The sequence below is a fragment of the Scomber scombrus genome, chromosome 15 (genome assembly GCF_963691925.1).
Source record: "Scomber scombrus chromosome 15, fScoSco1.1, whole genome shotgun sequence".
Lineage (NCBI taxonomy): Eukaryota > Metazoa > Chordata > Actinopteri > Scombriformes > Scombridae > Scomber > Scomber scombrus.
In genome coordinates, this window is record NC_084984.1 from 477813 (window position 1) to 490312 (window position 12500).

General features: G+C 41.5%; 1 protein-coding gene across 1 annotated transcript in view; it reads left to right on the forward strand.

Annotated features, from left to right (window-relative positions):
- myo5b (myosin VB) overlaps nucleotides 1-12500 on the forward strand; it is a 42695-nt gene that overhangs the window by 4460 nt on the left and 25735 nt on the right. The window contains exons 2-12 of the mRNA XM_062434366.1: nucleotides 5471-5581; nucleotides 6072-6243; nucleotides 7056-7200; nucleotides 7614-7770; nucleotides 7848-7991; nucleotides 8279-8360; nucleotides 9172-9279; nucleotides 9537-9646; nucleotides 10271-10536; nucleotides 10633-10714; nucleotides 11164-11304. Coding sequence (XP_062290350.1) covers nucleotides 5471-5581; nucleotides 6072-6243; nucleotides 7056-7200; nucleotides 7614-7770; nucleotides 7848-7991; nucleotides 8279-8360; nucleotides 9172-9279; nucleotides 9537-9646; nucleotides 10271-10536; nucleotides 10633-10714; nucleotides 11164-11304 — 1518 coding nt within the window. The remainder of the gene's footprint in view (nucleotides 1-5470; nucleotides 5582-6071; nucleotides 6244-7055; nucleotides 7201-7613; nucleotides 7771-7847; nucleotides 7992-8278; nucleotides 8361-9171; nucleotides 9280-9536; nucleotides 9647-10270; nucleotides 10537-10632; nucleotides 10715-11163; nucleotides 11305-12500) is intronic.

Consider the following 12500-nt stretch of genomic DNA (forward strand, 5'->3'; position numbering starts at 1 on the left):
GTGTGTGTCTGTGTGTTTCTGTGTGTGTCTGTGTGTGTGTGTGTGTCTGTGTGTGTCTGTGTGTGTCTGTGTGTGTCTGTGTGTGTCTGTGTGTGTCTGTGTGTGTGAGAGCTGTGAAACATGATATTTTCTCACATTAATAGAAACAAATGGATTAATTGATAAAATAATCATCAGTTTAAATTGTGTTGAGCTTCAAATGTTTGATTAAACTGATCGATTGATTATCAGAATATTTACAGGTGAACTGATCAGTTACAGCTGATGATTGTAAAGATTTATTAAAAAACAGCAAACACAGAATAAATTTTTTTTTTTTAATTTTTAATTGTCAGTAAAGTTTAAATGATCAGATTCAGAATCTTTATGATCAATCTGATAATCAGTAATCAATAATCAATAATCAATAATCAGCTGACAGCAGCTCAGCTGTTTCCTGTCTGATCAAAGTTCCTCGACAGGCAGAGTCATGACTTCCTGTCCACACACCATTTGCCTCAGGCGATGATGTCATTGTGCTGCACATGGAGGGGCGGAGCCTCAGCGTCACCTGACACCTGGGGGGGCGTGGTTAAACCATCCCATATTAACCTATACATTACATTATATTATATTATATTATATTATATATATTATATTATATATATTATATTATATGTATTATATTATATTATATATATTGTATATATTATATATTATATATTATATATTATATATATTATATTATATATATATATATATTATATTATATATATATTATATATTATATTATATATATTATATTATATGTATTATATTATATTATATATATTGTATATATTATATATTATATATTATATATTATATATTATATTATATATATTATATTATATATATATTATATTATATATATATTATATATTATATTATATATATTATATTATATATATTATATTATATTATATTATATATATTATATATATTATATATATTATATATTATATATATTATATTATATTATATATATTATTTTATAACTTAACAGATGAACAGTCTGAGATGTTTAAAGAAAACAGATTAAATCATTTTTCTGAACACGTTTTAAAAATCAGAATATTAGAAGATTAATCAGAACTAATGATTATTTTTCATTATCAGTTCATCTGTTAATTGATTGATCAGTGAGTTTATTGATGATCTGAAACCAGTTATAACCAGTGATTGATTGATGAGAACATTTACACACTGAACACTTTGTTTATGTTTTAATGAGTTTAATATTTAATGTTCCTGCAAACCTGCTCTGCTGTTATTCTGGTTTCCACCCGTCCTGATTACCCCCCCCCCCCCCCCTCCCTCACACACACACACACACACTTTGTTCTCTGCTTTGTTCTCGGATTAATTGACCGTAAACTAATCCCCCTCCCCCATCACAGTCTGTCTGCTCATGGTCCGGCTTTACATTACAGTACATTATATTATATTATAGTTATATATATCTCCATGGTAACCAGAGTAAATGTAATATTTAGAACAATTGTATTCCATTACCTTTATTTAATATAAAAGTTATAATGTAAGATCATGCCAAACTAGTTGATATGGTGTTTTATTGACTATTTACTGTTTTTAAGCAAGTTGAATTATTTGGTACAAAGTTTTTATGGTTACACCACTTAGACATTTTTGCCATAATCCTCTAATATATTCTCTCTAAATGGATTTAAAGCAGAAATTTGATGCTGGGTCCACAAATAAAGAATGTGTGAAGTTATTCATACGTTTATTTTCACATTTTAACCCTTTAAATTTAAATAAACCACATGATCACTAATTAAACTCACTGACCTTTTATATACATGCAGACGACATGCTGCTCTGTGATTGGACGGTTTCTCAGTGTCCCAGATACTCAGCACAGAGCCGCTCTGATTGGCTGCAGAGCAACATGAATGTGAAGTATTTGAATATTAACAGACAGAGACACACACACACACACACACACACACACACACACACACACACACACACACAGAGACGAGACACACACACACACACACACATACACACACACACACACAGAGACGAGACACACACACACACACACACACACACACACACACACACACACACACACACACACACACACACACTGAATGACCCCCCGTCCCACTCTAACCCCCACAGTGGGACTCTCTGGTGTTTTAGGATAATCCAGCTCTGCAAGACCCCAAAACTGTGTGTGTGTGTGTGTGTGTGTGTGTGTGTGTGTGTGTGTGTGTGTGTGTCTCGTCTCTGTATGTGTGTCTGTATATGTATGTGTGTGTGTGTGTATATGTGTATTTGTGTGTGTGTGTGTGTGTGTGTATATGTGTATTTGTGTGTGTGTCTGTGTATGTGTGTGTGTGTGTGTGTGTGTGTGTTAGTGTGTATATATATAGTATATATATGTGTGTGTGTGTGTGTGTGTGTGTGTGTCTCGTCTCTGTATGTGTGTGTGTGTGTGTGTGTGTGTGTGTGTATTTGTGTGTGTGTGTGTGTGTGTCTGTGTATGTGTGTGTGTTAGTGTGTGTCTGTGTATGTGTGTGTGTTAGTGTGTATATATATAGTATATATATGTGTGTGTGTGTGTGTGTGTGTGTGTGTCTGTGTATGTGTGTGTTAGTGTGTATATATATAGTATATATATGTGTGTGTGTGTGTGTCTGTGTGTATGTCTGTGTGTGTGTGTGTGTGTGTGTGTTTCTATTCAAATCTTCAGTATATTTGCATCAGGATGTTTTTCTCTCAGCTGTTTGACTGTTTCATGAATTGATGATTAAACCTCGATGATGTCATTGATCGATCAATAAACCGTCCACAGTGACGCTCAGGACTCTCTGATCATGTGACCATCAGTATTTTACACTTCCTGTCTGTCTGTGAGAGAACTACAGTACCCATGAGCCTCTGCTGCGGTTACCATGGCGAAGGTCAGAGGTGTGAATCGGAGCGCGATGAACTCCAAACGTTTTGTTGTTCAAGTTGTAAACAAAAAAACATGTTGCCATGGTGACCAAAGTGACCCAGAAATGAACAGTGATGTAATCTACAGCACATGTGATTGGCTGTAGTTAGAGTAGAACACACACACACACACACACACACACACACACACACACACGCACACGCACACGCACACACACACACACAGACACACACACACACACACACACACACACACACACACACACACACACAGTACCTTTGTATATCACTCATTTAAAGGTACACAGCAGGTTTTTGACACATAGTAGATATAAATTAAAGCTGCTAGCAGTGTTGGGCGGGACCTCGGCCCCTTGCGCACGTCGGGCCGCGGCGAAGCGGAAAGGTTTCCGTCGGGTGCATTTAGACGCATTCAGACCCAGGCATTTATTGGACACTGCAATAAGTAGATACACGTTACACACACACACACACACACACACACACACACACACAAACACACACACTCTGTCTCTGTCTGTGTAGACATTTAGACTGAGCAACTGAAATGAACTGCCACTTTGATGAGTCAAACAGGAGAGGAACTTATTTCCAGTGAAACCTGTAGATATGTTTGTAGTTCATGCTCATGTAATTAGTGTTTGATCTAGACTTTGACAGCAATGTCAGTGAAATAGTTGACAGACTGCACAGATATCTAAAATCATAATAATACAGTCAATAAACTTGAACTATCATGACAAGTTTTCTCCACTGGGTGGCACACTAAGACCTGGCCGAGCCAGCTGCATACACACACACACACAGTCGTTGCCATGGTAGTTAACGACTGCAGAGCATGAGAACAGAGCATGCACAGACAGCAGGCAGAGTGCAGATTGAATGGGAGAGGAACAGGGTGCACATGTGTGTCCGCAGATCAAAAAGTATAAAACATAGCCAGACCAAATTACACACATCTATAGATGAGACTTGTGGCTACATTTTGACGTTTGAACGGAGTCTGTAACTGAAAGAATGCAGGAATAATATATATATATATATATATATTTCAAAAGCCTGAAAAATCGTCGAAGATCCCACATGTAACAGCAAATTGTGCACTTCCTGTTGAATTTAGGTCAGGGGTGTCAGCGCAGGATTTGTAGGTCTTGATAAGACAAACAATTGAGTTTTGGTTTGATCTTTCTACGACATTCCTATCAGGCGTAGTGACCGTTTTACTGTTTCTAGGTGGCGCTAGAGAGTTCGACGTTGTTTGTTTTTCCATTTTATCAAATTTTTCGCCAGACCTGATGTGCGTTCCGAATTTGGTGAGTTTTGGAGCAGGTTTAGGGGGTCAAATTAAGGCGCAAAGAGGCGGTTGAATAATAATAATAAACAATACAAATACAATAGGGTCCTTGCCTCCATGCAAGGACCCTATTGTATTTGTATCGTTTATTGCCTTTCGGCTCGGTCCCTAATAAATAATATATACTTCATAGCGCTGCATGATGGTTTATGATGCATCAGTAGTTTGTCCTCAGAGCTCAGTTTAGTGAAGGCTGCTCTTTAGTCTGTAGAAGATGATGATGATGATGATGATGATGATGAAGAATGGAGAGTCTGTACAGTCGTGGTCCAAAGTTTTGCTGCTTCTGTGTTTTTAGATGTTTTAGTCAGATGTGTTGATGGTTTACTGAAGAACTATTATCAGCATTTCATACGTTTCAAAAGCTTCAAGTTCATGCAGAGAGTGAATATTGACCTTATATTGACCCTCCTGTAGTTCAGCCTGGCTCTCTGGATATCAGCTCCTCCTCACTGATGAACACATCATTATCAGTTCAACATGTTGGGTTTTTGTTTGTCCAGCTGCTTTCTGAGGATTGACCGAAGCTTCTCAATGGGATTAACATCTGGGGACTTTCTGGTCCATTTATTGACCCCGAGCCACTTAATGATGACTTTAGCCTAATGACATGGTGCCATGGTGACTTGGTGACATGCTGCTCCATCATGCAGGAAAAGCTTCATGTTCATCATCAAACTGCAGCGTTGGGAGAAGAAAGATGTTTTGATTCTAGTCTTTATTCATGGTTACAGTTTTAGGGTTTTAGGGTTTTAAGGCTGGTGAGTGAGCTTCCTCTCCTGGATGAGAAGCAACACATGATGGTCTCAGGATGCTTTACTGTTAGTATGATATGTAAAACGTATGTAGGGTGTTTTTATAGCTGTTAAATGTAAATATAGGTGTGTGTGTGTGTGTGTGTGTGTGTGGATATGGAAATCTTATTCTGAGAAAGAATAAACGTATTAATGAAAGAACAAATCATTTTCTTACCTTTTCAAAAATAACAGTTGAGTTTCATGTTTCTTGTTGCTGCCTGACGCTGTTTACTCCTCTTATTCACATTATAGACACATTATATAATGTGTGTGTGTGTGTGTGTGTGTGTGTGTGTGTGTGTGTGTGTGTGTGTGTGTGTGTGTGTGTGTGTGTGTGTGTGTGTTTCAGTTCACCCGGGTGTGGATCCCCGACCCGGAGGATGTGTGGAGGTCTGCAGAGATCACCAGAGACTACAAGGAGGGAGAGTCTGTGCTGCACCTTAAACTGGAGGATGAAACGGTATTTACTGTCACACACACACACGCACACACACATGCACACACGCACACACACGCACACACACGCACGCACACACGCACACACACGCACGCACACGCACGCACACGCACACACACACACACACACTGTTAGATCATATTTATCTGGCTGTAAATGTGAATCAAACATGAACTCAGCAGTGTCAGAGTGAATCAGTTAAAGATGTTTAATGATGTCACAGCTCTGTGAGGGTCACTGTTAAAATGATCGTCGTCATGGCAACAATAAACACCACAACAATCATACTTCTGGTTTTTACAAACAGCTGGAAACAGGAAGTAAAGATCCGCCTCCTGCTAACCTGTAACTAATGAACCTGCTTATAGAGACACAGATTTATACTTATATATATAATTAATAACATTCATGGTGATGTCACAAACTGCTGACCGGGTCAGTGTGTAGCTGTGTGTAGTTGTGTAATGTTGTATTGTTGTGTATTGCGTGGCAGCCTCTGGAGTACTCGGTGGGTCAGAAGTCGAACCCTCTGCCGTTCCTGCGTAACCCCGACATCCTGGTGGGAGAGAACGACCTCACCGCTCTGAGCTACCTGCACGAACCGGCCGTCCTGCACAACCTGAGGGTCCGCTTCCTGGAGTCCAACAACATCTACACATACTGCGGTCAGTACTACCAACATCTACACATACTGCAGTCAGTACTACCAACATCTACACATACTGCAGTCAGTACTACCAACATCTACACATACTGCAGTCAGTACTACCAACATCTACACATACTGCAACAAGTACTACCAACATCTACACATACTGCAACAAGTACTACCAACATCTACACATACTGCAACAAGTACTACCAACATCTACACATACTGCAGTCAGTACTACCAACATCTACACATACTGCAACAAGTACTACCAACATCTACACATACTGCAGTCAGTACTACCAACATCTACACATACTGCAGTCAGTACTACCAACATCTACACATACTGCAGTCAGTACTACCAACATCTACACATACTGCAACAAGTACTACCAACATCTACACATACTGCAACAAGTACTACCAACATCTACACATACTGCAACAAGTACTACCAACATCTACACATACTGCAGTCAGTACTGCGACAAGTACTACGTCTGTGATGTCATGATGATGTCATGTTGTAGGTAATGATGTAATAATTATGTAATGATGATGTCATGTTGCAGGTAATGATGTAATGATGATGTCATGTTGTAGGTAATGATGTAATAATGATGTAATGATGATGTCATGTTGCTGGTAATGATGTAATGATGATGTCATGTTGTAGGTAATGATGTAATAATGATGTAATGATGATGTCATGTTGCTGGTAATGATGTAATGATGATGTCATGTTGTAGGTAATGATGTAATAATGATGTAATGATGATGTCATGGTTCAGGTAATGATGTAATGATGATGTCATGTTGCAGGCATCGTGCTGGTAGCCATTAATCCCTATGAGCAGCTGCAGATCTACGGTGAGGAGGTGATCAACGCCTACACCGGACAGAACATGGGAGACATGGATCCTCATATATTCGCTGTGGCTGAAGAAGCCTACAAGCAGATGGCCAGGTCAGTACTACCAGTACTACTACCAGTACTACCAGTACTACCAGTACTACTACCAGTACTACCAGTACTACTACCAGTACTACCAGTACTACTACAGTACTACTACCAGTACTACCAGTACTACTACCAGTACTACCAGTACTACTACAGTACTACTACCAGTACTACCAGTACTACCAGTACTACTACCAGTACTACCAGTACTACTACCAGTACTACTACCAGTACTACCAGTACTACTACCAGTACTACCAGTACTACCAGTACTACTACCAGTACTAGCAGTACTACTACAGTACTACTATGATAATAAATGATGTAATGATGTAATAAATGATGATGTAATGATGTAATGATGTAATGAATGATGTAATGATGTAATGACTGACTGACTGACTGACTGAACTGTGCAGGGACGAGAGGAATCAGTCCATCATCGTGAGCGGAGAGTCCGGAGCAGGAAAGACGGTTTCTGCTAAGTACGCGATGCGCTTCTTCGCTACGGTCGGCGGCTCGGCCAACGACACCAACGTGGAGGAGAAGGTCCTCGCCTCCAGCCCCATCATGGAGGTCAGACGCCACTTCCTGTCCCAGCTGCTCCACCTGCTTCCCGGTAAAGTTATTGATCGCTGTCTCCGTGTTTTCAGGCGATCGGAAACGCTAAAACGACTCGGAACGACAACAGCAGCCGCTTCGGGAAGTACATCCAGATCGGATTCAGCCGCCATTATCACATCATCGGAGCCAACATGCGCACATACCTGCTGGAGAAGTCCCGCGTCGTGTTCCAGGTGAGCGCCGATCAATAATCAATCAGTCCATCAATAATCAATCAGTCCATCGACAGGAAATCAATCACCAACTGTTTTTATATGGAAATAAAAAGCATCATTTTTAATCATATTCTATAAAACAGTGATTGTTGATGAATTAGAGATGAATTATGAGTCAGAGTGTAAAGGGTTAATTATTCAGATTACAGCTTCATGTATTTGTGATCAATAATCGATCAATGAAAGAAACAGAAAGTGATCAGTGATGAGAGTATTGATGATGTCATCTGCTGTTTGATTGACAGGCTGAAGATGAGAGGAATTACCACATCTTCTACCAGCTGTGTGCCTCCGCCTCCTTACCAGAGTTCAAAGAGCTCAGCCTCAGTGAGTCTCACCTCCGTCACCTCCGTCACCTCCGTCACCTCCCTCACCTCCGTCACCTCCGTCACCTTTGTCACCTTTGATCCTACAGCTGATTGTTTTCATACATATTTTATTGTTGGACAGCACAATGGCTCATTTTGATCAGTTGAGCTTTAAAATGTTCACATCCTGTAAACATCAAGTTTCTGTTTTTATCTGCTGCTTTAATGTGAATCACAGCTGCTGCTCAGCATAACTACACTGACTTCTTCTGGCCGTTGCCATGGTGATGCTAGCTTTTAGTTTCAAAACAAATGTGTGTACTAAAGATGAGTTTTGCGTTGCTGCTATTGGCTCATTGACAAACATCATCACTGATGCTCTGAAAGACGAGCTGACGTCTGTTTGAGTTTCAGTCACAAAAAAAGAGTGAAAAGCTTTTAAGGTTTCTACAGGTGATGATGTCACAGTCAGGTGATGATGTCACAGTCAGGTGATGATGTCACAGTGTCAGGTGATGATGTCACACTGTCAGGTGTTAGTTCACCTGCAGACAGACTGATGCGTGTCCTTTAAACTTACTGAACTGTAGAAATTGTTTAAATACTGAATGTGTGTCTGTGTGTGTCTGTGTGTGTGTGTGTGTGTGTGTGTGTGTGTGTGTGTGTGTGTGTGTGTGTGTCTGTGTCTGTGTGTGTCTGTGTGTGTGTGTGTGTCTGTGTGTGTCTGTGTGTGTCTGTGTCTGTGTCTGTGTGTGTGTGTGTGTGTGTGTGTGTGTGTGTGTGTGTGTGTGTCTGTGTGTGTGTGTGTGTGTGTGTGTGTGTGTGTGCAGCCAGCGCTGAAGACTTCACCTACACGTCTCTGGGTGAGAACATCTTCATCGATGGAGTAAACGATGCCGAAGACTTTCAGAAGACCAGAGAAGCGTTTACACTGCTGGGTGAGAACACATTATATTATATTATATTATATTATATTATATTATATTATATTATATTATATTATATTATATTATATTATATTATATTATATTATATTATATTATATTATATTATATTATATTACATATGTTAGGGTGGAGTTTAACCTCTGAACTCTGTGTGTGCGTGTGGGTGTGTGTGTGTGTGTGTGCGTGTGTGCGTGTGTGCGTGTGTGCGTGTGTGCGTGTGTGCGTGTGTGTGTGTGTGTGTGTTACAGGGATTAAAGAGAACAATCAGAGCAGCATATTTCAGATCATCGCCTCCATCCTTCATCTGGGAAACATTCAGATCTGCTCCGAGAGAGACGGAGAGTCCTGTCGCATCTCAGTACGTTGTCTTCCTCCTCCTCCTACCCCTCCTCCTCTTCCTCCTCCTCCTGCTCATCCTCCTCTTCCTCCTCCTGCTCCTCTTCCTCTTCCTCCTTCTCCTCCTCTTCCTCCTCCCCCTCCTCCTGCTCTTCCTCCTCTTCCTCCTCCTCCTCTTCTTCCTCCTTCTCTGCCTCCTCCTCCTCCTCCTCCTGCTCCTCCTCCTACTGCTCCTCCTCCTCTTCCTCCTGCTCCTCCTCTTCCTCCTGCTCCTCCTCCTCCTGCTCCTCCTCCTACTGCTCTTCCTCCTCTTCCTCCTCCTCCTCCTGCTCCTCCTCTTCCTCCTCATCCTCCTCCTCCTCTTCCTCCTCCTCCTCCTCCTCCTGCTCTTCCTCCTGCTCCTCCTCTTCCTCCTCCTCCTCCTGCTCCTCCTCCTCTTCCTCCTGCTCCTCCTGCTCCTCCTCCTGCTCTTCCTCTTCCTCCTCCTGCTCCTCCTCCTCCTCCTGCTCCTCCTCTTCCTGCTTCTCCTCCTCCTCCTTCTCATCCTCCTCCTCCTGCTCCTCCTCCTCCTCCTGCTCTTCCTCCTGCTCCTCCTCTTCCTCCTCCTCCTCCTCTTCCTCCTCTAACAGCAGTGTGTGTGTTGCAGAGAGATGACGTGCACCTGCAGGCGTTCAGCCGGCTGCTTGGCGTGGAGCAGCAGCAGATGCAGCACTGGTTGTGTCACAGGAAGTTGGTGACGGCGTCTGAGACGTACGTGAAGAACATGTCGAGCCGGCAGGCGGAAAACGCCCGCGACGCGCTCGCCAAGCACATCTACGCTCACATGTTCGACTGGATCGTCGAGCACATCAACAAATCCCTGCAGACGTCCTCCAAGCAGCACTCCTTCATCGGGGTCCTGGACATCTACGGGTAGCGTGGTCGGGGGTCGGGGGTCAGGGGTCACGCTCAGTCCTGCAGCTTTTAATTTGAAAGAGAATAAAACAGAGGTGTTGTTTCCTGTTGCAGGTTTGAGACGTTCGAGAGCAACAGCTTCGAGCAGTTCTGCATCAACTACGCCAACGAGAAGCTTCAGCAGCAGTTCAACTCTGTGAGCTTCTTCCTGCTTTTATTCTGAAGGGTTAAAGAGATCACATGCTTCCTGCTGCAGGACGAGTGAAGAGCTTTATCTACGACTTATTCATTATTTTAACTTTATGTCAGACACGTCACATCAAAAACAAAACAGTTCACACCAACTATAACGATAGAGGAGAACGATATCATTGGACCACTTTCTGATAAAAACGCTGACTGTGCAACAGCGTGCACGTGTCCCAGCGTGCACATGTAACAGCGTGCATGTGTAACAGCGTGCACAGAGTGTGGTCACTGTTCCTGCAGCAGTAAACCGTTAAAAACAGAGAAGAAGAAGAAGAAAGTAAACATTAAAATACAGGAAACACTTCACAGGAAGACTTAAAATTAATTCATTATTGTGTGTGTGTGTGTGTGTGTGTGTGTGTGTGTGTGTGTGTGTGTGTGTGTGTGTGTGTGCAGCATGTGTTTAAGTTGGAGCAGGAGGAGTACATGAAGGAGCAGATTCCCTGGACGCTGATCGACTTCTATGATAACCAGCCGTGCATCGACCTGATCGAGGCTCGGCTCGGCATCCTGGACCTGCTGGACGAAGAGTGCAAAGTGAGACTCATGTTTGTAATGTTCTCACAATATGAAGAAATGTTAACTATGTTTAACACACACACGTAGCTGCTGGGTTTATGACATCACTACTAGTTTCAAACAATTCATTCAAAACAAGTGACAGACTGATGAAGGACTAAACATGTAAATATAATAATATCAACATGAAAACACATAAAAACATTTTAATAAAACTTCTAAAAGAGACGTAATGAGGTTAAAACTGTAAAATAATGAAGGAAAATATGAGCAATAAAAGATCAAAACACACAAAATTAATAAATTATAATAAAGCAGTAAAATATGAATAGTACCTGTTGAGTGCAGAAGCTCTGTTGTCAGACTCTCCCTTCAGCACCTGAACGCACCATCAGAGGTGATTAATCACTGTTTATGTTTATTAATGAATCTGCTGATTATCTTTTTGTTTGTTAAATGAGCAGAAAACTGAAAAATGATGTTTTTAATTCTCCAAATGTTCATTTTACTGTGAACAAAGAAAAGCTTTAAATCATCACGTTTAAACTGAACTTTGACTAAAGTGAAGAACTGATGATGTAAAAAGGAGACTAAAGACTTTTCAGATGAACAGTGATGAGAACCAGTTTAGATGATGATGAGTTCATTAACTCGCTCAACAAGTTTAAAGCTGAAAGCAGCGATGAAACGTTTCTATGTAAACTGGTTCTGTAGGAACACGTCACACCTGAACGCTCCTCTAACCCTCTACACACTGCTCACCTGATCTCTGAATGTTAGAGCAGAGTGAGCGCTCCTCTAACCCTCTACACACTGCTCACCTGATCTCTGAATGTTAGAGCAGAGTGAGCGCTCCTCTAACCCTCTACACACTGCTCACCTGATCTCTGAATGTTAGAGCAGAGTGAGCGCTCCTCTAACCCTCTACACACTGCTCACCTGATCTCTGAATGTCAGAGCAGAGTGAGCGCTCCTCTAACCCTCTACACACTGCTCACCTGATCTCTGAATGTCAGAGCAGAGTGAGCGCTCCTCTAACCCTCTACACACTGCTCACCTGATCTCTGAATGTCAGAGCAGAGTGAGCGCTCCTGCTGAGTCAGGGTCTAAACTTCAGCACAGCTGTGAAACATCCCATAATACTCCAGTAATAGAGAAGTTATAAATGTAAACATGAACAGCTGTTGTGATCATTCTGAGATTTAAAGAACAGA